The 25,860-nt window shown below is 44.4% G+C and overlaps 1 protein-coding gene across 6 annotated transcripts; it reads right to left on the reverse strand.

Annotated features, from left to right (window-relative positions):
• Window positions 1–1,586: 1,586 nt before the first annotated feature.
• Window positions 1,587–25,605, reverse strand: LOC119963296 (5'-AMP-activated protein kinase subunit beta-1-like). Of its 6 annotated transcripts, none has more exons than XM_038792203.1 (9): window positions 25,478–25,605; window positions 22,895–22,970; window positions 22,078–22,280; window positions 21,279–21,445; window positions 15,340–15,433; window positions 14,635–14,749; window positions 11,421–11,554; window positions 6,208–6,276; window positions 1,587–3,934 (listed from the first exon to the last, which is right to left on the reverse strand). In XM_038792203.1, exons 3-9 carry the CDS (start codon window positions 22,249–22,251, stop codon window positions 3,857–3,859), a joined length of 831 nt encoding a protein of 276 aa, XP_038648131.1. In that variant the 5' UTR covers window positions 22,252–22,280; window positions 22,895–22,970; window positions 25,478–25,605; the 3' UTR covers window positions 1,587–3,856. The 6 variants fall into 6 exon arrangements, with proteins under 6 accessions (XP_038648131.1, XP_038648153.1, XP_038648100.1 ...); XM_038792225.1 differs by having other exon boundaries at window positions 22,084–22,284; XM_038792172.1 differs by having other exon boundaries at window positions 22,078–22,284.
• Between the last annotated feature and the right edge of the window lie 255 nt (window positions 25,606–25,860).

Consider the following 25,860-nt stretch of genomic DNA (forward strand, 5'->3'; position numbering starts at 1 on the left):
GCTGCCCCTCATGCCTGGCCCTGCCCCTCATTATTGGCCTCACCATCATCCCAAATCGTGGGGAAAGGACTCATATTCATCAGGCTCGTGATTGTTCCTCGAGGTCTGCTGCATTTTACCTTCCCCCACCCCGGGATCATACAGCATGACAGTGTTTTTAGTAGCTGGGCCATAAGAACATAAGAACTAGGAGCAGGAGTAGGCCTTCTGGCCCCTCGAGCCTGCTCCGCTATTCAATGAGATCCGCTGATCTTTTGTGGATTCAGCTCCACTTTCCTGCCCGAACACCATAACTCTTAATCCCTTTATTCTTCAAAAAACTATCTATCTTTATCTTAAAAACATTTAATGAAGGAGCCTCTAATCCTTCACTGGGCAAGGGAGCAAAGGGTTATGGGGAGAGGGCAGGAAAGTGGAATTGAGGCCAAGATCAGATCTGCCATGACTTTAATGATGGCGGTATCGACTTGCGGGTCCAAATGCCTCCTGGTGCTCCTGTTTCTTATGTTTTGTTTTGTGCTATTGCCAGAACACAATATTCCCATGCGGCTGTTCACCGGTGTGGCTGCTCAACCATTTTCCCACCTTCTTCGTGTAGAAGAAACTACCGGGGCCACAACGGTGAGAAGTGCAGCACTGTAGATTAATTTTTTTATAAATTTAGAGTACCCAATTCATTTTTTCCAATTAAGGGGCAATTTAACATGGTCAATTCACTCACCTTGCGCACCTCCTCTTGTGCAAGGATGAGCCTGATACAGTTTAAGGTGGTGCACAGGGTGCATATGACTCAGGCGAGAATGAGTGGATTCTTTCAGGGGGTAGCAGATGAGTGTGAGAGGTGTGGGCGCGGGCCAGCGAATCACGCGCTCATGTTTTGGGGTTGCGAAAAATTGGGAAGATTCTGGGCGGGATGTTTGTGGTCTTAGACAGGATAGTGGAGGAGGAGGTGGACCCGGACCTTTTGGTGGCAATATTAGGGGTTTCAGAGAAGCCGGAGCACATGGAGAGGAGGAAGGCCGATATCTTGGCCTTCGCCTCTCTGATTGCACGGCGACGAATTTTGCTGGAGTGGCGGTCGGCATTGCCACCGGGGGTAGCAGCATGGTTGGGTGACCTGTATGACTTCCTTAGAGAAGATAAAGTATGAGTTAAGGGACTCAGCAGGGGAGTTTGAGAAAAGGTGGGGGATGTCTGTGACTATGTTTGAGGAGCTGTTCGTCGCAGGGGGCGTGGGTGATGGGGAGTGAAAAAGGAGAAAAATCTGTACAAACTGTATTGGGAAGTATGTTTTCCGGGGTGTTTATTTGCTGTAACCTACTTTGATACAAGTTTGTAATAAAATGCGTTAAAAAAAAAAATCCACCTACTTTGCACATCTTTGAGTTGTGGGGGCGAAGCTCACACATACACGAGGAGAATGTGCAAACTCCACACAGACAGTGACCCAGAGCCGGGATCGAACCTGCAACCTCGCGCAGTGAGGCAGCAGTGCTAACCCACTGTCCCACCGTGCTGCCCTAGCACTGTACATTAATATACAGTGGCTCTAATAATGTGATGTTTGTTACAGCCTAACTCGGCTCAAGTCTCAAATCAGAATATTTATTGTCAGAGGAATGCTAGTAATACAAACAAACCAAAGAACTCGTTGGAAACAAGCCACCTACTGCGAGGTTCACTGTTATCATGAGGGTACAACACATACAACTCATCTCAGTGATATATGACATTGCGTGACAAATGAGGAGTTGCTGAACAAGATGAATTTAATTTACTTGACATTTCAGGATTTTATTTGACAGAGAAAGACAGGTTGGCGTAAAAACTGAAAATTGCTCAAAGCCAACCAATATAACTGGCAGAAACATCCACCCCATTTGAGCAAGTGAATCACGGTCCTGCAGTCCTGCCATTTAATAAAGTATTAAAACAGCAACCCATTTGACAACATCACATTCCTCCTCCCTCCCTGACCATAAGTGGGTCTGACATGGAGACTTTGAGCTGGACGGGCTGAACTGGCACGGGCTCAAAAACAAATGTGCCAAAAGAGGTGAGAAAATAAGCAAAAAAAAAAGAATGATTGTGAGATGGAGAGCTTTCTTTTCGATCTTTTCCAATGACTCATAACACCTTGTCCGATACAATGCTGAAGCAGGGAGGATCCCAGACTTGTCCCCCATCTGTGTTTAATTCACTGGTCTGAGGACAGGAGTAAGAAATCAACCGTTCCAACAATGGCCTAACCCACGGAGAAGGGGAAAAGGACTGACCAGTGACCACTTCTGATACCCGTAAGGACGGAAAAAGACACAGCTTCCCATCTGAAATGTGTGTTGGCGGGAGGTACAGCTTCCTGCAAACAGGCAGCATTTGAATAAGGACATGACCAGGCTTTCCAGTAACTGCTGTGTTGGGGTAGGTGGAGACAACAGACTATAACAGCTACTTCGACTCACACCATAAAGAGTGGTCCCTCAGGATTAGTGCAGTTGTGATTCGTGGGGAGGGAGAACTAAAGATTCATTTCCGCAAATTAAGTAAGACTTGAAGTGGCTGAAGAAACACGATTGGAACTAGAGTATTGCTCAAAAAAGACAGAAAGGTCATGTACACACATTACACCAGTTTCAACAAAACAAAATCTGTGACAGCCATTCTCTGGTTCATTCCTCAGGGCAATGCCTTGGTCAGTCAGAGTTAAGCCTGGCTTGAATTTAACAAAGCTCGTCAGTTAGACTGTCAGTCAGCAGTTAACTGGTGCATTCTCCATGGCAACACTTCTACCAGAGTGCACTTGTCAACCAATCAGCACTCCCTTCTCATGAAATACTTTTGTTGTTCCCTTTACATGTGGGGTATTCTTGCAAATTGTTCAGATGAGTACAAGATGCCAAATTGACAACTTGTGTCTTTTTTCAGCACTCGGATTCAATACTACCAAATGACTATTTCTATTTCAGTGATTTGGAGAATTACAGAGAAGGGTTAATGAATGCAACTGCATGATTAGAGGGAGTGCAAAGTTGAAACTGTTGAAATACATGGTATTACACGAAGGGCTACACCCATATAACTAACCCTCCTAACACCACAACCATCAGTCAAGTCCTCACAGCATCAGGGACAGAGTGAAGATCCCATAACTGTGATGAGGAAATCTGACTATTGCCATATACCACGAGTGTGCACAATGAACATTGTTTAGTGCAGCACTCGGTCATTACAATTCTAGTGTGGCCACAGATGTAAAGAAACATGGGATTTCAGTCAGTTCACCATTTAATTATAATTCACACTTTTGTTTTTGTTCCCTTAATAATAGTGAATGTTCCAGCAGGAACTTGTTAACAGTGTTCCCATGATATGGTTTTATCCCATGATATGGTTTTATCCCATGATATGGTTTTAACATGCTGAAAATGTCACCATGCAGTCTGTTGGGGGAGGGGTGTTTTGGATGGTAGTGGGGGGCCTCCAGTGACTCCTTCACACAAAAAGGTCTGTGAAATGACAGAGCCTTCTGACCATAAGCTGAAGAAACTCTTAGATTAATGAAAAAGAGTTAGACATGCTGCAGTAAGAGGCATGGATTCATGGTCGGGGAGAAGGTTTTACTGCCACTTTAGTGTGAGGGACTGGGAGGAGGGCACTTTGCCTGGGTTTAGATTACAGATTTCCCTTTTCTAAACAGGAAGCGAAGCAAGTTCTCGATTGCAGAAGAGGGCCCCGGAAATTACCATTCGATTCAATCTTCCTAGGCACACTGGGGTCGATAACTGGTGAGTGCGAGTGTTTGCAGAAGGAAATGGAGCTTCCTGATTGGATGAGGGCGGAATGTTGCTTTGAGAGATCATATGGGCTTGTAGAGGAGAGTGGTGACATACTTCTTCTTGTAGCGATGCGTGGCACTCAGCACCATAACACCATCCTGTGAATAATTCAAAATACTTTCAATACAGAAGCCGAAGTCTATCACTGTACAATTAAAAAAGAGATGAGTTTGGACATCATGCAGAATCGAATAGAAAGCATGAAAAAAGGAGGGGGTCCATAGGGTACAGAATGGGGGATCGAAAGAGGAAGATGTGCGAGAGAGGGAGGATTGTGCAGAGTTGGACACAGGTGCAGGGTCTGTGAAAGCTGCAGCAAACTTTCCAACTTGGGGGAGGGGGGCGGGGTTTGGAGAGGAGGAGAAAATAAGCTGCATATCTGTGGTCCTGAAACATTTTACAGATAAAGTACTTTTGAAGTGTAGATGGAGTTGGAATATGCATAAATCTGAGGGAGGCGATGGCAGAGTGTCACTGGACTAGTAAACCAGAGACCCAGAATAATGCTCTGGGGACCCGGTTCAAATCCCGCCACTGTCGATTGTGAAATTTGAATTCCACAAAATTAAAAGTCTAATGATGACCATGGAACCATTGTCGATACAAACCCATCTGGTTCACTAATGTCCTTGAGGGAAAGAAATCTGCCACCCTTACCTGGTCTGGCCTGCATGTGGACCAGACCCGCAGCAACGTGATTCACTCTTAACTGCCCCCTCAAAAAGGCAATTAGGGATGGGCAATAAACGCTGGCCCAGCCTGCGACGCCCAGTCCCATGAACGAATAAAAAAAATATCTAGTAGTCAATCGGTTTGCAGCAAGATTCCAAAATCAGCAGTGAGAGAAATAAGCAATGAATCTGTTCAGGTGGTTTTGCTTGAGGGATAATGTATTGGTCAGGTCTTCTGGGAGTATACCCTGCTTTTTCCCCCACAAAAAGTGCCGAGAACCTGAAGAGTTAGACAAGTCCCAGTCTGGTTCAATCGTATCCAAACAGCGCAGCAAAGAATATCAGGTTTGATGCGAAAGGTCTGCAGTTTGCTTTGAATCTCTTATCTACTGAGTCACATTAAATAACACTTAAGAGCGAAAAGCATGTGTAAGGATGTGATGCATAATGGGAGAGGTGTACAAACTAGAGGAGAGGGTGAATGGACTATGGAATGGGAGAAGCAAAGTGTCTAATGGAATTTGATATAGAATGGGGAGTCAGTGGGGTAGGCAGGAAGGGTTTTCCCCATCTCTCTCAGTATATCTTATGCCAATCCTTTCAAAATAGCATGCTTTAGATAATTTGATAGAACACAAATGATGGATAATGAGTAATTCATAATATAATCAATGAAACTTGATTAGTTGGGTTCACTGGAATACTGCAGTGAATAATAAGGGGTGGCACAGTGGTTAGCACTGCTGCCTCACAGAGCCAGGGACTCGGGTTCAATTCTGTCCTTGGGTGACTGTGTGGAGTTTGCACGTTCTCCCCATGGCCGCGTGGGTTTCCTGCGGGTGCTCTGGTTTCCTCCCACAATTGTGCAGGTTGGGTGGAGTGGCCATGCTAAATTTTCCCTTACTGTCCAAAGTTTATGTAGGGTTACGGGGATGGCGATTGGACCTGGGTAGGGTGCTCTTTCGGAGAGGTCGGTGCTGAATCAATGGGCCGAATGGCCTCCTTCTCCACTGTAGGGATTCTACGAATGGCCCAGTTATCAAGAGACCAGAAAGACAGAACTGGAGTCTTCATGCTTTAAAGATTTTGTCCAACGTCAGATTTTTCATTTTATTTGTATTATTTGAATTGTAAGATTAATGGAAGTAAAACATGTTTTCACTTGAACCTTCAGATTTACATTTGAAAAATTGACAATAATATTTATTAGTGTCACAAGTAGGCTTACATTAACACTGCAATGATGTTAGTGTGAAAATCCCCTAGTCACCACATTCCGGCACCTGTTCGGGTGCACAGAGGGAGAATTCAGAATTTCCAATTCACCTCGCAAGCACGTCTTTTGGGACTCGTGGGAGGAAACCGAAGCACTCGGAGGAAACCCACGCAAACACGGGGAGAACGTGCAGACTCCGCACAGACAGTGATCCAAGCAGGAATCGAACCTGGGACCCTGGTGCTGTGAAGCATTTTGAAGTACTTCTGTTCATTCTGGTGAACTCATAACCGACCAGTCCCATATCCTGTGTCCCCAGAAACAAACTCTCACTAAAATACTTGAAAGGTACAGTGGGTCACAGGATGAAGGGAGGAATAGGAAGTGAATGAAGTGGAGGTTGCAAGTGAACAGACACAGTGAGAGGAGTGTCAAACGGATGGGTTGAACAGCAAAAAGGTGGAGTAGATGGTGCAATACTGACCTTAATGGACAGAGCGTAAAGATGGTTCAACATGACGTGGTTTGGTTCTGGCAGCAATGCAGGATCACACTGTAAGAGGAAAGAGAAAAGGCTGAGAACCAGCCCTCCTCCACAACATCCTGGCCTCTAATCTTAGCTGCTCTTGCGATGTTGACAGTAGAAAAGGGGCCGGATTATCAGTCCTTCATGATTGACACCTTTCCCTTTTTTTAAATAAATGTTTCTATTGGATTTTCACAACTTATATTTAACGATTCATAAGTTACACATGACAAAACCATCCCAAAAAAAGGAAAAGAGAAACAAAAACAGAAAACAACAGATGCATTTACAAGCAATTGCCTTCCCTCCCGCTGTAGCCGTGTCACCATTTAGCCGGCATACATATGTTGCAATCCCCAGTAAGGCCAGACCATGTATTTACAAGCGTTTATTAAAGTATGGTTTGGGCTTCAGCTTGCCCTTAGACCAGTCCCCTGTGGCTTTGTCCCGTGTGCCTTCGCCTCCCCCTTTCTCTGCCCCCCTTTCCTGTTTTTTTGTCCCTTGGTTCGTTCGTGCCCCTCCCTTCCCTCTCCCACCCCTCTTCCTTTTCCTCTTTGTCCCTTGGCTTGTTTGTGACCCCCCCCCCCCCCCACCTTACTCTACTGGTTGCTGGCTACGAACAGCTCTTGGAACGAGTTGGTGGAAGCCTTCCTCCAACCCCCGGATGGCAAATTTTATTTTCTCCAGCCTGAGAAATACCCCCAGGTCTGCAGTTTTGGTGGTGCTGCTGATTGTCAGCCGAGCAGGATTCTCCAGCGGGCGATCAGGGGGACAAAGGCAGGGGATTTGGCCCCTCTCACCATGAAGAGTTCTGGCTGACGTGAAACCCCGAAGACCGCCACTTTTGGATATGGCTCCACCTTCATTCCCACAATCCTGCACATGGCCTAAAAGAAGCTAGTCCAGTACTCGACAAGTCTGGAGCAGGCCCTGAACATGTGGGTGTGTTTGGCCAGGCCTCCTTGGCAACATTTGCATTTGTCCTCTGTCTCCAGAAAGAACCCTCTCATCCCAGATTTGGTTAGGTGCGCTCTGTGCACCACCTTCAGCAGCATCAGGCTCAGCCCTGCACACTTGGAGGTGAAGTTCGCCCTGTGTAGTCCTATGATCCAGAGTCCTCTCCCCAGCTCTATGCCTAGTTCTCCTCCCATTTTCCCTTCTCTCGTTCAGGGAGTAGCATACCTCTTCCAACAGTCGTCCATACATGCCCGCCCAGTTTCCCTTCCCTCGGTCGCCCACATCCAGCAGTTCTTCTACTACCAGGTGTCCTGGTATCTGGGGGGTAAGTCTCTGTATCATCAAGACAATATATCTCAGGGTGTTTCCTGAGTGAGACTCTATGCTCTCTATCCCCCCCCCTTTGGATACCTCTCCATCCGTTCGCCGCTCTGAGGACGACCGCCAGTGGCTTGATTGCCAGAGCAAACATCAGCGAGGATAACAGGCATCCTTGCCTCGCGCCTCTGTGCAGCCAGAAGTATTTGGAGCTGGTAGTGTTTGTCAGTACGTTCACCATGAGAGCACTGTACAGTAGTTTCACCCAAGAAGTGAACCTTGCTTCGAACCCAAACCATTCCAGTACCTCTATGAGGTACTTCGATTTGACCCTGTCGAAGGTCTTTTCAGCGTCCAGAGAGATGATCACTTCTGATGTTCTCGCCCAGATGGGGTCATTATCAGGTTTAGCAGACAGCTGATGTTCTATGTCAGCTGTCTACCCTTGACAAAGCCTGTCTGGTACTCCGTGACTACCTCTCGCACGTAGCTCTCCAGGCGCCTCGGCAAGGCCTACACCAGGGTCTTTGCGTCCAAGTTGAGTAGTGAGATGGGCCTGTAGGACCAACGCTCAGTTGGGTCTTTTTTGGCGATATTGAGGCTTGCGCCAGTGTTGGTGGCAGAGTGCGACAGTCTGCGAACATCTCCCACAGGTGCGGGGCCAATGCTGCCGCGAGTATTTTGAATAGGTCCGCCGGGAATCTATCTGGCCCCGGCACTTTCCTCGCCTGCATGGAGTTAATATTCTCCATGGCTTCTCCCAGTTCTAATAGTACTTCCAGGCCCCGTCCCCTACCTTCCCCCAAGACAGGCATGTCCAGTCCATCATCTTCGGGTCCCCCCCCAGTGGCTCACGTTCGATCCCAACCATTCCCCCAACCATTGTGCTTCTTTCCCCCCATTCCCCCTCCTCACCCCATTCTATGCCTACCGCTCTCACCTCCTCCTTCCTGAAACTCAGTCAGACTGAAGGCGAGGCAGATCTGTCCCGCGCAAATAGTCTCTTCTTTTTAAACTGATGTAACTAGAGTTCTGGTTCACTGCTAGAGACATGCACAAATTCGTCTGCTTCTGCCAGTGCGGTGAAGTAGTACTCCCTACCCTGCAAAGTCAAGTTTGGCAGGCTACAGCAGCAGCCCAAACCTCACGTTGTTCTTGTGTAAGAGCCACCTTGGCTGTGTTCATTTCTGCCTGGTGCTTGGCCAGGTCTGGCCCAGTGTTCTGGTACACACGGATTGAGTGTCCCTCCCACTTACAGAACCGTAGGTGGCGAGTCCCATTCAGAATCTTTTCCCAGTTTTGGCACTGGTGGTGTGGCGATGATGGCCTGTGGCTGCTCCCGGCTTTGTCCGGAGTAACCTGTGGGCTCTGTCCACTTCTGGGGGGTTTGGGGAAGCTTTCCCTTCCAACAGGCTTGCCCACCACGTGGGCCATGTACTCTGTAGGGTTCCTGCCCTCGGTACCCTCTGGTAGGCCTACAATGCGGAAATTTTGATGGCACAACTGGTTCTCTTGGTCTTCAACCTTGCCCCACAGAGTCCCTTGTGTCACCACCAACCTTGCCATCTCCGTCTTCAGCGAGACAATCGGTTCTCTCTGACCAGTCACAGCCTTCTCAAGCTCCCTGATAAGTCGTCTGTGTCACTAGTCACCATTTCAGTTTTTCCAGCGCTGCTTGAAGGGGGTCAGCGCCACAACCGCTGCCTTCACCATCGCCATTGTTTCTAATTTGACGTGCCTCTGTGGAATTGGAGCTCTTGTGTTACATTTATCGGGGGGGGGGGGGGGGGGGGGGGGGGGGGTAGCCTGGCATATGTCCTGGTGGTCCATCCTGTTCGAGTGTGGCCGATTCCTCGTCACCCCGCGTGTTTGTCATCGTCTAAATCTTCCTCCCTAGGCTTTTGCTGATTCTGCCATCCTTTCAGCTCCTCAGGTTGTTGCTTGGCATGCCCTGTTCATTGAGATGGTATTGGAGGAGGGTGGGGTTTATTCTCCCCACGAGTTTAACCGTCTATTTTTGGGCTAAAAGTGCCTAATTTCAAGTTTTCAGGAGGAGAGCCATCTTTCTCGTGTCAACTCAGCACATCCCCGTCACCGGACGTCGATTGACACCTTTCTGATACGCAGCAGCTAAACTAACTTTACTCGATCCTTAATCCAGCACAGGCAATCGGAACAGAGCAGAGAGACTTCGAGCCTGCTTGGGCAGGTTCAAAACATTCACTGAATCCTAGATTGGTCAGAGCAGACAACTCCCAGAAAAGGGGATTTACAGAGAGTGGAATCAGAGCAGACAACTCCTGGGGAGAAGAGAGGCAGTTCAGAGCACATAGGACCCGGGGTGGGTGGTTCAGAGCAGATAGCCCCCGGGGGTGGAGGCGCCAGGGCTGACAACTCCCGGGGAGAGGGGAGGCAGTTCAGAGCAAATAGCACCCTGGGGTGGGGGTGTCAGAGCAGACAACTCACAAGGGGAGGGGGTATCAGAGCACACAACTCTTGGAAGCAGGGGTGGTGGAGGGTCGGGTCATAGCCGATTGCTGGAGCACTGTCCTAGACGAGTCCAGTGGGTCAGTCCTTTGCTCTAATTTTTAGTGATTTGGCAAGTGTACAACGATTGCTTCATAGCTTTTCAATGTGGGAGAGGATGGTATTGTAGATAGTGCTAACTCAGCGATGGACAACGCTGTTCCCCAGTTAGAAAATGATGATGGCTGTGTTGAATGAAAAATGAAACCAAAATCTTGGGTTCTGCAAACAGATGAAAGGATCCATTGGATAAAGGTTTCTCAAGTGAGACAATAGATGGATTCTGTGAATTTAATGGTTGGATTGGTCAGCTATTTGTTAGGTTACAATGGAATGATTCCAGAATGTCCTTGAAAGGGTTAGGAAGTAGTATCTGCAAACGTTAGAACACAGGCTGCAGGAGTGCATTTAGCATCTAGCAAGTTGGTTCATATATTCACACTTACAACAAACATAAACAGGCACAAGCTCGTTCACAAGTGTGCCCAGCACATGTACACAGGTTCAGGCTCATTAAGTGGTCACACATGCCCACAGTCAGAGACATCCCAGTTTGTATAGACTATACCCAGTACGCATATTTAGTATCATGTAACTTTTAATGTAGACAACTTCAGACTCGAATACTCAACACTGGGCAATATCAGACAATGGAGGAGGATTTAAGTCACCAATATAATGGAAGCCAGGTAGGTTAAGATCATCCATGATTTTACTGTGATCGATTCTAACTTGTGTGAACAGTAAGGACATCTTTCTTTCAGTGATGACATTTCAAAACTGATTCGCTGGCTGTAAAGTACTTTGGGACATCCTCACGGTGTCAGAGGAATTCCATTGATATTCATTGCGTTTTCTAACATCTGCATGTCGAGTGGGGAAGCTAGAGCAGGAAAAGACAAGCCAGGAAGAGGCCAAGAAGACCTCACTTTTGTTGGAAGGAGAAGTTGTCTCCTAGGCCCAATAAGGAAACCCACTCCCATACAACCACCTTGTGTCCGAGGACTACCTTGCAATTGGCCATCTTTTCCCACTGACTTGGTGGTCCAGGAGTTAAGATACCCTCGGCCTAATTTCTGGAGCCACAAGTTTTAACTCATCTCATTGCCCCAAGTTAAAATCAGGGCACCTATACACAGCTTCTGGCTCAAGCACATAGCATCTTGTGCATTAACCGTACACACTTACTCCAGATATCCAGGTCTGTTAACTGGAATATTTTGATAGAAAGCTGACCCATCAGATTATGTCTATTAAGCAACCCCAGCAATATTGAGCTAAAACTAATCTATAAATGTTGCTGTAAAGGATTATTCACAGTGACTGGTACCAAATATCAAATCAATGCAAATAAAAGTGGTTTTACTCACTGAAATGCCTGTGTCCTTGTTCAGAATGACCTGGAGCAGGTGTGGCGGCAGAATAGGAGGAGTTTTAATCCTCTCCTCAGGTTTGTACACATAAGGATCCTGATGATACGGGCCGGGGGGAGAGCTTGACAGATCTAAGGAAATTTAATTGTTTCAATTACATACACTAGCATTGAGACGGATGAGAGAAGCTGTGCATGGATCTAAATTGGAGAGCTGAAACAAAGTGTACAGCGGGCTAGGGCAGGTAAATAGTAAAGGACAAGAGTAAAGGATAGTGCACAAATAGGAGCATCAGACAGGGGCTAATGCAAAACAGTCCAAGATCAATTTGGTGTTTATGCATGTAAATGCACCGAGCATGGTAAATAAAATTGGCTAGCTGTAGACACATAGGATTATGAAATGATAGGAATTACATAGGCCCGGTTCTAAGGAGGAGAGGATTGGGAACAGATAAGGCATTCAGGAAAGATAAGAATTAAAAGAGGGATAGTGGCAGTATTGACTAAAGAAACTATCATAGCATTGAAGAGGAATGACGTAGTTGGGACTTGAATTAAGGAAAAGCAAATTTCCAGACAAATTACAAGTAGTGATACTAGGGAACTTCAATTATTCAAATATAGGCTAGGATAGTAATACGGTGAAGGACCGGGGGAGGGGGGTGGAGCAATTCTTGGAATGTTTACAAGAGAACTTTCTTGATCATGTGTTCCTGGCATGCCGAGGAAAATACAGGGCTTGGGAACGAACTGGGGCAAGTGAAGCATGTTTCCGTTGAAGAGCATTTGGGAAATAGTGATCACAATATCAGGTTTCAAATAGTTATGGAAAAGGGACAAATTCAATCAAGCATAAAAGTACTAACAGGAGGAGGGGTGACTCGGAGTTTAAAAGGGATTGGGCGGGTGGACTGAAATCAAAAGCTGGTAATCAAAAGCAGTAATTGAATAATAGAGGACCTCAGAAGAGGAGATGGTTTGGATACAGAATAGTGCAGTGTAAAATATGTACTGCAACAACGCGCCAAGGCTCCTTCAACAGCACCTTCCAAATGCACAATCTCTACTACCTGGAAGAACAAAGTAGCTAGTTCCCCTTTGGATCACACACCATCCTGACTTGGAACGATGGTTCCTTCGCTGTTGCTGGGTCAAAGTCCTGGAACTCCCTCCCTAACAGCACTGTGGGTCAAGCTACATCACATGGACTGCAGTGATTCAAGATGGCAGCCCATCACCACCTTCTCATGGACAATTTGGGATGGGATTCAAATGCTGGTCTCTCCAGCAACACTCATATCCCAGAAACAAATATAGAAAAGAATAGGTGGAAAGACAGGGCTCTTTGGATGATTAAAGATATAAACGTTAAAAATGAAATGGATAAAAGGAGGCCAATAACAATTGTAAGCTTCATAATGCAACAAAATCAAATTGAAAGTAGATCACACAAAGGATACCTAAAAGAGGATAAGGGGCAAAGAGAGAAGATAAGAGATTAGCAACTAACATAAAAGGGAATGCAGAAATGTTTTGTAAACATATAAGTAGTAAAACTATAGGCAAAGTTGGAATGGGATTGATTAGGGATCAAATCGTAGATTTTCTTGTAAGTAAGGTATTAAATGAATAATATACTGTTCATTCGAGCAGAGAATGCTGCCAATTTAGCAGTAAAGATGGAGCCAATCACATTATTAGATGGGATAAAAATAGATAAACAGGAGGCAATTAAAATATCAGTCGACCTCGACAGTCCAGAATGGATGCATTCTAGTTTACTGAGGAAATGCAGACTCTGGCCACAATCTTCTAATCCACCTTGTATGTGGAGGTAATGCTCGAGGACTGAAGGATTGCAAATGCTGAAAGAAACTAGGGATAAACCTAGCACCTATTGGTTGGTCAGCCTGTGGTGGGTAAACATACAAAGACAATATTCAGGGACATAATTAATCAGCATTTGGAAAAGTATAGGCAAATACGTGGAAGCCAGCACTGGTTTGTTAAAGGTAAACCTTGTTCGACTAAGCTGATGAGCTTTTAGATGAAGTAGCGGAGAAGGTTAATATCAGAAACGAATGTGGTGGATCTATACGTGACTTTCAAAAGATGTTTGAAAGTAAACACATAACAAAATTGGCAGTAATATTAAAGCAACTGGATATTAAAGGGATAGTGACAGTGTGGATTTAAAATTGGCTACGGTGTTGAGAGTAGTGGTGAATCAATAGGAGGTGTACCTGGGGGTTGATATTGGACTACAACTTTTTGATATATATTAATTCCCTGGACTTGTGTACGCAAGTTGTAATTTCAAGTTTGCAGATGACACAAGAATAATTAAGAGGATTTCAGGAGGACACAGACAGGTGACCTGGGCAGGCACACGACAGATGTAATTTAATGGAAAGATGTATGAAGGGATTCATTTTGGGAGGAATGAGGAGAGGCAACATGAACTTAAAACATATGCATGCACAGAGACCAGGCATTGTATATACACATATCTTTGAAGGTGACAGGTGGATCTTAATAAAACCACATAGTGTCCTTGGATTTATTAAGAGAGGTACAGAGTACACAAGCTAGGACGTTACGTTAAAATTTGATAAAACACTGTGTAGGTCTCAACTGAAGTACCATCTTCAATTCTGGGCACGCTACACTTTATGAACCTTAGTGGGAAAGTAGAAAAGATTTACTGGAATGCTACCGGAGATGGGGAATGTCAGTTAAGTGATGAGACTGGAAAAGCTGGGATTGTTCTCCTTGGGAGAGAAGGTTCAGACGTGATTTTATAGGAGCTTCAAAATCACAAACGGGTTTGATAAAGTAAATAAGGAGAAACCACTTCAAGTGGCAGGAGGGTTGCTAACCCAGAGGTCACAGTTTCCGATGACTGGCAAAAGAACAAGAGGCAACTTGAGGAAATTAATTTATTTCACATAATGTGTTGTTGAGTTCTGGAATGCACTGCCTGAAAGGGATGGTGGAGGCAGATTCAGTGTAACATTCAAAAGAGCATTGGCTATGGGAATAATTTCACGGTTGTGGGGAAAGCGCAAGAGAGTTGAATTAATTGGGTGGCTCAACCAAAGAGCTAGTACAACACAATTAGCCAAATGGCTTTCATCTGTGCTGTCTCATTCTATGACCATATTCAATGGCTCTTTCTGGACATTTTGCTCATTGTACTTGGGACCCACCTGACAGGTCGGAGCATTTCTGTGAATCCACCATCAGTGCATCAAACACCTCAAAATCAGTCTGAGTCACCCGGATAACATTATTGATGGTACCAAGCTGGCTGGTGGTAACGGGCTGTGGACAAGACAGCACATATTACAACTGTCAGCAATCGCAGTTATGAAACACTTCAATGTTACAACCTCCAGATAGCAGAGGCCTTTGACACCATCATCCTCACCATGCTCATGTGTGTTCCGCGTGCCGGAATCACATTGTGATCCAGACGCAAGGCCAGCATCATTCACTGGTGACCTATCCACTTTAACACACAAAGCATACATCCTTTTTTCCATGGCCAGCCACTCTGCAGACTGATAGTAACTGCAAGGGCAGTAAGTTCTGGCTTCAGGAAGCCAATCCAAAGGACTCAGCACAGCAACGGGTTTCTGTGCATCTGTCCCTGCCTTCAGGGCCGCTAGATACATTAGGGAGTCTCTCCACATTAGAAAACTAAAAGGCAGTCAATATGATTTATTTCTACAATTCTCCATCATAACAGTCCCTCCCCCCATGTCATAAATACGGCCCAGTAGAGCCCAAACCCTATAAAATGTGTTTAGGACATAGGACACTACAATCAGCGCATACATATACAATATACATTGTTTTGGGCATGTTTAATTAAGACATTTAAACTGCAGCATGTCAATACCATATCATACCTCTGATGTATCATGGGTCCACTGACCATCCACATAGAATTTATACTGATGCTCACCCTCTGGGAGGTCCAGAATCGCCACAAAGTTATTGTGACTACAAAAAAAAGAAAGAGGGAGAGAAGAAAGTAAACCCATGAAATTGAAATATGCCTTAGTCTGTGGTCAGTATGTAATTCCCCCTACGCAGTAAATTCGGCAGTGGATAGGGTAGGAAACACACTGCTCTCCGCCTGTTCCCAATGGATAACTCTGGTATTGAGCATGACTCGATTGTCAGAAATTTGTCATGCCTTATGGTGGGGATTCTGCACGAGTAACATACCTTTTCTCCCTGGCTGCAGTGTGGAATGTTACCTCAGGGATTTCTGTTGGGGTTTCTCCAGCAGATTGGCAGGACCCCTGGTCCAGTAGGGGATTGGTGCATCCCTTGGGGTTTCTTCAGTAGATTGGCGGGACTCCTGGTCCAGTAGGGGATTGGTGCATCCCTTTGAAAATTGGAGTAAACAGCACGGTACATTGGTTCCCAAAGGCCCCCCACCACTTTTCCGTCATGTTACATTGGGAGAGTGAGATAATTCACTGGAAATTCTCCATTGTAGGGTTCTGTAGTTTCATCATTACTGCTCAGCTTACACAAGTATTTGTTTTTGAATGAGAGAGACCAGCACACAGGCTGCAGACCACCACTGAACCGCAAAATGTGCACCTTGGTCTACACACACTAAAAATACATTTTACAATTGCCCCCTCAACAGGAATACCCTAAAGAGACGTTAGTGAATCAAGTGAGCTTTTATTTTATTTTTTTCTTTTATAAATTTAAGGAGTACTCAATTCATTTTTTCCAATTAAGGGGCAATTTAGCGTGGCCAATTCACCTACCCTGCACATCTTTGGGGTGTGGGGGCGAAACCCACGCAGACACAGCGAGAATGTGTAAACTCCACACGGACAGTGACCCAGAGCCGGGATCGAACCTGAGACCTCAGCGCCGTGAGGCAGCAGCACTAATCACTGCGCCACCGTGCTGCCCTCAAGTGAGCTTTTATAACAATCCAGTACGTTCACCATCATCATTGCTGAGACCATCTTTTTATTCCAGATTAGTCTAATTAATTCATTTTCAATTCCACTCATTGCCATTGTTGGGATATGAACTCCTGCCTTGGAGCGTTAGTATACGCCTCTGCATTATCTGCCACGGTGTACATTACCAAATGAAATATATCCTGTATCTAATGAGTGCAAACATTCCAATGAAACATATTCTAGTCTGTAACTGCATTTGCTGCCCAATGTATATATACCTCAGGTTACATCAGCATGCATATTAAACAATGAAATTTACCTGTGTACAACTATATATGCAAACGCATTAAACATACCCATGTCTGTAACTGAACTTAATCCAATTACATATATCCCACAATGCATGTCACTGTGTTCATTAAGCAATACAAGATACTCAGCGTATGTATGTCATTTTGTTCATTAAGCAATACAATATACCCAGTGACTATAACTGTGTTCATTAAGCAATACAATATACCCAGTGACTGTCGCTGTGTTCATTAAGCAATACAATATACCCAGTGACTATAACTGTGTTCATTAAACAATACAATATACCCAGTGACTGTCGCTGTGTTCATTACGCAATACAATATACCCAGTGACTGTCGCTGTGTTCATTAAGCAATACAATATACCCAGTGACTGTCACTGTGTTCATTACGCAATACAATATACCCAGTGACTGTCGCTGTGTTCATTAAGCAATACAATATACCCAGTGACTGTCGCTGTGTTCATTAAGCAATACAATATACCCAGTGACTATAACTGTGTTCATTAAACAATACAATATACCCAGTGACTGTCGCTGTGTTCATTACGCAATACAATATACCCAGTGACTGTCGCTGTGTTCATTAAGCAATACAATATACCCAGTGACTGTCACTGTGTTCATTACGCAATACAATATACCCAGTGACTGTCGCTGTGTTCATTAAGCAATACAATATACCCAGTGACTGTCACTGTGTTCATTAAGCAATACAATATACCCAGTGACTGTGTTCATTAAGCAATACAATATACCCAGTGACTATAACTGTGTTCATTACGCAATACAATATACCCAGTGACTGTCACTGTGTTCATTACGCAATACAATATACCCAGTGACTGTCACTGTGTTCATTACGCAATACAATATACTCAGTGTATGTCATTGTGTTCATTAAGCAATACAATGTACTCAGCATATGTCACTGTGTTCATTAAGCAATACAATATACTCAGCGTATGTCACTTTGTTCATTAAGCAATACAATATACCTAGTGTATGTCACTGTGTTCATTAAGCAATACAATATACCCAGTGACTGTCGCTGTGTTCATTACGCAATACAATATACCCAGTGACTGTCGCTGTGTTCATTAAGCAATACAATATACCCAGTGACTGTCACTGTGTTCATTACGCAATACAATATACCCAGTGACTGTCGCTGTGTTCATTAAGCAATACAATATACCCAGTGACTGTCACTGTGTTCATTAAGCAATACAATATACCCAGTGACTGTGTTCATTAAGCAATACAATATACCCAGTGACTATAACTGTGTTCATTACGCAATACAATATACCCAGTGACTGTCACTGTGTTCATTACGCAATACAATATACCCAGTGACTGTCACTGTGTTCATTACGCAATACAATATACTCAGTGTATGTCATTGTGTTCATTAAGCAATACAATGTACTCAGCATATGTCACTGTGTTCATTAAGCAATACAATATACTCAGCGTATGTCACTTTGTTCATTAAGCAATACAATATACCTAGTGTATGTCACTGTGTTCATTAAGCAATACAATATACCCAGTGACTGTCGCTGTGTTCATTAAGCAATACAATATACCCAGTGACTGTCGCTGTGTTCATTAAGTAATACAATATACCCAGTGACTGTCGCCTGGTTCATTAAGCAATACAATATACCCAGTGACTGTCGCTGTGTTCATTACACAATACAATATACCCAGTGACTGTCACTGTGTTCATTAAGCAATACAATATACTTCGCGTATGTCACTGTGTTCATTAAGCAATACAATATACCCAGTGACTGTCGCTGTGTTCATTAAGCAATACAATATACCCAGTGACTGTCGCCTGGTTCATTAAGCAATACAATATACCCAGTGACTGTAACTGTGTTCATTAAGCAATACAATATACCCAGTGACTGTCGCTGTGTTCATTACGCAATACAATATACCCAGTGACTGTCACTGTGTTCATTAAGCAATACAATATACTTCGCGTATGTCACTGTGTTCATTAAGCAATACAATATACCCAGTGACTGTCGCTGTGTTCATTAAGCAATACAATATACCCAGTGACTGTCGCCTGGTTCATTAAGCAATACAATATACCCAGTGACTGTAACTGTGTTCATTAAGCAATACAATATACCCAGTGACTGTCGCTGTGTTCATTACGCAATACAATATACCCAGTGACTGTCGCTGTGTTCATTACGCAATACAATATACCCAGTGACTGTCGCTGTGTTCATTACGCAATACAATATACTCAGTGTATGTCATTGTGTTCATTAAGCAATACAATGTACTCAGCATATGTCACTGTGTTCATCACGCAATACAATATACCCAGTGACTGTCACTGTGTTCATTACGCAATACAATATACTCAGTGACTGTCGCTGTGTTCATTAAGCAATACAATATACCCAGTGTCTGTCACTGTGTTCATTAAGCAATACAATATACCCAGTGACTGTCGCTGTGTTCATTAAGCAATACAATATACCCAGTGAGTGTCGCTGTGTTCATTAAGCAATACAATATACTCAGCGTATGTCACTGTGTGCATTACACAATACAATATACCCAGTGACTGTCGCTGTGTTCATCACGCAATACAATATACCCAGTGACTGTCACTGTGTTCATTACGCAATACAATATACCCAGTGACTGTCACTGTGTTCATTACGCAATACAATATACCCAGTGTCTGTCACTGTGTTCATTAAGCAATACAATATACCCAGTGACTGTCACTGTGTTCATTACGCAATACAATATACCCAGTGTCTGTCACTGTGTTCATTAAGCAATACAATATACCCAGTGACTGTCGCTGTGTTCATTAAGCAATACAATATACCCAGTGAGTGTCGCTGTGTTCATTAAGCAATACAATATACTCAGCGTATGTCACTGTGTGCATTACACAATACAATATACCCAGTGACTGTCGCTGTGTTCATTACACAATACAATATACCCAGTGACTGTCACTGTGTTCATTAAGCAATACAATATACCCAGTCACTGTGGCTGTGTTCATTACACAATACAATATACTCAGCGTATGTCACTGTGTTCATTAAGCAATACAATATACCAAGTGACTGTCGCTGTGTTCATTAAGCAATACAATATACCCAGTGACTGTCGCTGTATTCATTAAGCAATACAATATACCCAGTGACTGTCACTGTGTTCATTAAGCAATACAATATACCCAGTGACTGTCGCTGTGTTCATTACACAATACAATATACCCAGTGACTGTCACTGTGTTCATTAAGCAATACAATATACTCAGTGACTGTCGCTGTGTTCATTAAGCAATACAATATACCCAGTGACTGTCGCTGTGTTCATTAAACAATACAATATACCCAGTGACTGTCACTGTGTTCATTAAGCAATACAATATACCCAGTGACTGTCGCTGTGTTCATTAAACAATACAATATACCCAGTGACTGTCACTGTGTTCATTACGCAATACAATATACTCCGCGTATGTCACAGTGTTCATTAAGCAATACAATATACCCAGTGACTGTCGCTGTGTTCATTAAGCAATACAATATACCCAGTGACTGTCGCTGTGTTCATTAAGCAATACAATATACCCAGTGAGTGTCGCTGTGTTCATTAAGCAATACAATATACTCAGCGTATGTCACTGTGTGCATTACACAATACAATATACCCAGTGACTGTCGCTGTGTTCATTACACAATACAATATACCCAGTGACTGTCACTGTGTTCATTAAGCAATACAATATACCCAGTCACTGTGGCTGTGTTCATTACACAATACAATATACTCAGCGTATGTCACTGTGTTCATTAAGCAATACAATATACCAAGTGACTGTCGCTGTGTTCATTAAGCAATACAATATACCCAGTGACTGTCGCTGTATTCATTAAGCAATACAATATACCCAGTGACTGTCACTGTGTTCATTAAGCAATACAATATACCCAGTGACTGTCGCTGTGTTCATTAAACAATACAATATACCCAGTGACTGTCACTGTGTTCATTAAGCAATACAATATACCCAGTGACTGTCGCTGTGTTCATTAAACAATACAATATACCCAGTGACTGTCACTGTGTTCATTACGCAATACAATATACTCCGCGTATGTCACAGTGTTCATTAAGCAATACAATATACCCAGTGACTGTCACTGTGTTCATTAAGCAATACAATATACCCAGTGTCTGTCACTGTGTGCATTGTGCAATACAATATACCCATGTCTCTTATCGCTTAAGCTACTGAAATATACCCATGGTTAGTGGTGACTGACCAATGAAATATACTTCAAGAGCTTGGGAAAGTGCCTTACTGCATGGGTTATGCTACATGCGGACACCATGTGCCATTCACACTCGACCTACTGTAAGCAGCATGCTAGTTTTCATTAGCATGCTTAAAAGTTCCTGCTCTCCCAGTCCAGAATCGGAAGCCCTTTTGTACAAAGTGTACATTGCCTGCCTTGTAACCATCACAGACGACAGCCTGGACTTGTGCCAAGTTGATAATGAGAAATTCAGAGATTAGAAAAACATTTACCTTCTGTTAAGTGGGATTTTGTTGGTCCACCCATTGAAGGATCCCGAGATGAAAACTTCCTTCCCACCCCCTTTCCACCGAAATACTGTTGGACGAGCCTGTTTGGAAATTTTGTCAGAAACTTCCAGGTCCTGCTGCCAGGCAAAGTATTCCTTCTCCATTGGGGCCTGGAAATCATGAGACAAATGGTGAAATTTAATTCAGTCACTGGCTTTTCTAATGTTAACCTCTCCAATGCATTTTATGATTCAAATTATTTAAGATTAGAATAATGTTTTTTTTTAAAACTTGAAAACGTTGATTACAACCTTTCAGGGAAAAATCCATTTCCCAGGAGATCGCTATGGTTTTTCAAAGAGTAGTGAGCCACAGAAGGTCCCAGATTTGAACTTCAGTGTGTGAGCGGGTAACAATCGGAGTGGCTGTTAACAGTGAAACTTTCATCCTTAGCATCAAGCTTTAAGTGAGGGATAAATCAAACAAGGTTCCCACTGCCAACCAGTACTAACTGCACCCTCAACATGCATATATGCTGACTTCAGGCGCGCTGCTCGCCCCCCCCCCGCCCCGCTCCCCCCCCCCCCCGCCCCGCTCCCCCCCCCCCCCCCCCCGCCCCGCCGTGCCCCCCCCCCCCCCCCCCCCTGCCCCGACCCACCCCCTGTTCAGTAGCAAGCCAAGAATCACTGTCTAGACTCGGAAACGAATAATGATCTCTGGGACAAGTTAGTCACAGCAAATTAGAACCATGCAGATAGCAGCACCAGGGATGGAAAAACACTAGAATCCTTTGTAAAGATACCATTACTTTGATTTCCTCAGCATGAAAGATGTCTGCATCTTCCGGACTGTCCATCAGAATTTTTGGCCGATCATGTTCTTTGGCATGAATAGAGCTGCCGGTGCTGTCCCTCCGAGGGGGCTTTTGAATCCCCTGACGGTCCATCGCTGCACGTTCACTGCTTGTGTTTCCCATCTTTCTTTTCTCAGTGCATCAACAGATTTCTAACTGCGTAAAAAAAGGAGCAAGAAGGTCAATCTGAGAAAACCCAATCGGGCGGTTTACATATTAGTCATTGGACACGACAGTTACGGTTGGGCAGGGAGCTGGGAGAGATGGGGGAGGAGCAAAGGGCTGAAGGGGAACTGGGAGAGGGAAGGAAATAGGGAGAGTAGTGTGTTCTGATGAAAGGTCGCGGACCTGAAATGTTAATTCTGTTACTTTCTCCACACCCCTTCAAAATCCAACCTGAATCTCAATGTGGTGAATGGGTGAACCATAAGTAGGGGATTGCTTGTTGAGGCTCTGCCAGCAGTCGTGAAAGTCTTCCTGAAGTGCCAACTAGGGGATTACACGAGGTGGACAATTCAACAGGTACTGTGAAAGCAGCTGCATAACATGGGCGGTGAAGACTTGGGCAGCAGCGGGCTTTTCTGACCACTGACTGGGCAGATGACCACGGTTTAAGTGCCAATAGCCAACCTGTAGCAACAGGAAGACAGATGTCCAGTGCTAATGGAGAATGGCTTCCTCACTGCAAGATGTAAAGACAAGGGGCCCTACCAGCTTATTTACCCAAACAACACTATGGACAATGGATACGAAGCAGATCTCATACCGGCTCAGATGTCGCCCAGTGAACCAAGGTCCGTGTCGCCTGTTGACTCACCCGGACAGGGTTGGAAAACGTGCTACTGGAAGAAAAGGAAAGGAAACATTATCAGTAACAAATGGCCAAGAGAGTGATCACCTGACATCAGTTCAACTTTGTAAAATATTCAGACTTGGAACAAGGAACGTGTGTAGCATGCTTCAGCTTGGCAAAGTCAAACTGCATACAAAGGAAATGGAGAGAATTGACGTGGGTATGTGTGGGTGGGGAGAAATGCGTTACTCTACAACATTGGAAGGGCACACCTTAGTTTACTGCAGAGGCTATGCATGGGAAATGGAGTACTTGTATGAATACACAAGTGTTTGGTTTATATCCAATTGTGGCTCCAGCCAATCAGTGAAAGGGTCATAGATGTGTAACTCAATGCAAAACAATTTGATTCAAATTCACAGCCCTGCATCGACTGCTGCAGAAGAAAATTCTGCAGTCTTTTATCAAGACATCTTAAAGACGATGAAACAAAGAAAGCTTTTTTGCTAGCTATGGGTGACTTCAATGCTAAATTGGTGCCGGAGTTCAGATAGAGTCCAGACAACGATTGGCCTTTTTGTATTAGGCAGGACTAATAAAGCTTAAGAGCAACTTTGGGATTCTTGTGAAGAACATGATTTGGTTCTGGTCAACACATGGTCAAAGACGATTGTATACCTGGGCCTCACCAAATGGACAAACTAAGAATCAGATTGATTACATTGTGGTAATAAAGCAATGGGAGATCCCATCTAAACAACTGTAAGACGTATCCAGGAGCAGACTGTGACACTGATCATCATTTGCTATTGACGATAGGTTTTAATGGTAGAACTGAATTTAGATGAGCTAAAGGATGACAAGGCAGTGCAGTGGGCAGTAGAAATCACCAAGCGGTTCAAAGCTCTACAGATGGTGGCTGACAAGAGAACAGCAAAAGAGCTTTGGGAAACCTGGATGTAGAAAAGTAAATGGTGTGATCTGTGCTGTCAGAGGCTGGAAAGGGTAGATAGCTAAGGAGGCTTTTTTCTCTGATTGAAGCCAAGGAGCAAGCAAAGAGGATAATGAATGTGGATTGTTACAAAGGTTTAAAGGCAGGAATTCAAAGAAAGCTATGGGCGGATAAGAAAAGCAGCTAAGTGACATGTGTGATGCATTAGGAATGGAGATTCAGAAAGGCAATGTACAGAAACCTTTCCAAACAGTTTGATCAATTTCACGAAGGTTTCACTCTCGCCTACATTGTATTCAGTCAGCTTCTGGCAAGAATGAAACAGAAGTGAGGAAAATGGTTGCACGATGGCGCAAATATAGTGAGTAACTTTACAAGGATGAGTAACTTTACAAGGAATTTAAAGGCCAAGTTGAACGCGAGCCTCCTCCATTTCAAGCTGAGGTAGTGAGTCATTCATCAGAGAAGCCAGCTGTAAGGTCACGGGCTGAGGCAATAGACAGACAGTGTGACTTAAGATGTGAAGAGAATTGGTAGAGGACAGGATGTATAGAATATGTATGGCACGGAGGGAGACTGGCGATTGCATGGAAGACTGGACTGATTCGACCTTTATCCCACCTCTGAAGAAAGAGGACCTGAAAAAGTGATAGAACAATTGCTTTGATGTCCCATGCCAGTAAAATCTTGCTCAGGATCATCTGAGGGGCTGGTTTAGCTCACTCGGCTAAATTGCTGGCTTTTAAAGCAGACCAAGCAGGCCAGCAGCACGGTTCAATTCCCGTACCAGGTTGATATCTTCCACTATCTTAGGTCACACATCGTCCAAGATCCAGTCTACCAAAAAAATTCAGACTAGACTTAACAAGGGTCATGACGTTGTGAACTCACGTAAAATAGTGCATAGTAACCAAAGCATCCTGATTACCATGAAAATTAATCTTCTGAAAGCCCTTGTGTGGTTCATGACAATGCACGGCTGTGAAAGCTGGACCATCAAGAAGAGTGAGGAGGTTAGAATGAGAACATCTGAAATGAAAGGACTTGGACAGATATGATGTGTCGTCGACGACCAAGTAGACAAACAAGCAGGTGCTTGAGAAAGTGGTCTGGTGGAACTTTTTTTGAGGCAGGGATACCAAGGAAACTCACATATTTTAGACAGAACAGGAGGGGGGTGTTCGGGAAAAGATAATGCAAAGTACAACACCTGTAAGGCGTGTACAAGGAAGAACCACGATGGCATGGAAGGACAATATTAGACGGTGGACCTGTTTCTCTATGGGACAGGTAATGGCAGCGGAGAATAGTCAAAACCCTGGCCGCAGAGGGTGCCAGACCTGCTGAGTATTTCCAGAACTTTGTTTTTATTTCAGATTTGCGGTATTTTATTTTTGTTCTGTGTGGATCAGATGAAGAGAGGCCTAACCCAGAATAGCCGAGAGATTAGAGGGGGAATCTGCAGCAGGGGCCTGGAGAGAGAGCAGACTCTCCCCGTCCCACTTCAGGCCGCTGTTGACAAGGGGGCAGGGGACGGGAGGCCGGGCCGGAGCCCCCTCACCCACCGCCGAATAACCCGGCCCCGGGCTCTGAAGGTCACTCACCAACTGCCGCTCCGAGACTCTCCTCCCGCGGACTGTTTCTACCGGGACACTGCTTCTCCAGCCCTCCAATTAGAATCGGCCAAGAGGTCCCGCAAAGTATTTCGTCCCCGGAACAACGGAACGGCTCATCAAGGGCCGATCAGAGAGTTTGTTACTGCAAAGATAAACAGACTGAGCTGTTATTACTCCAATGATAAAGAATCTGAGCTGGTATTGCTCCAATGATAATCAATCTGAGGGTTCATTACTCTAAAGATCATCAAACTGAAAGTTTATTACTCTAATGATAATCACACTGGGATCTGTTACTCTAATGATAATCAGTCTGAGGGTGTATTGCTCCAATGATAATTAAACCAAAAGTTTATACTCTAACGATAATC

This window comes from Scyliorhinus canicula, chromosome 1 (genome assembly GCF_902713615.1).
Source record: "Scyliorhinus canicula chromosome 1, sScyCan1.1, whole genome shotgun sequence".
Lineage (NCBI taxonomy): Eukaryota > Metazoa > Chordata > Chondrichthyes > Carcharhiniformes > Scyliorhinidae > Scyliorhinus > Scyliorhinus canicula.

What these genes read in the sequence shown, in the direction of transcription:
- LOC119963296 (XM_038792203.1), bottom strand. Translation starts at nt 22,251, where the DNA reads ATGGGAAACACAAGCAGTGAACGTGCAGCGATGGACCGTCAGGGGATT. An exon ending in CTGAGGAAATCAAAGTAATG is followed by an intron (nt 21,446 to 22,077) that starts GTATCTTTACAA and finishes CATGATTTCCAG; the next exon opens with GCCCCAATGGAGAAGGAATA. An exon ending in GAAATGCTCCGACCTGTCAG is followed by an intron (nt 11,555 to 14,634) that starts GTGGGTCCCAAG and finishes AAATTTCCTTAG; the next exon opens with ATCTGTCAAGCTCTCCCCCC.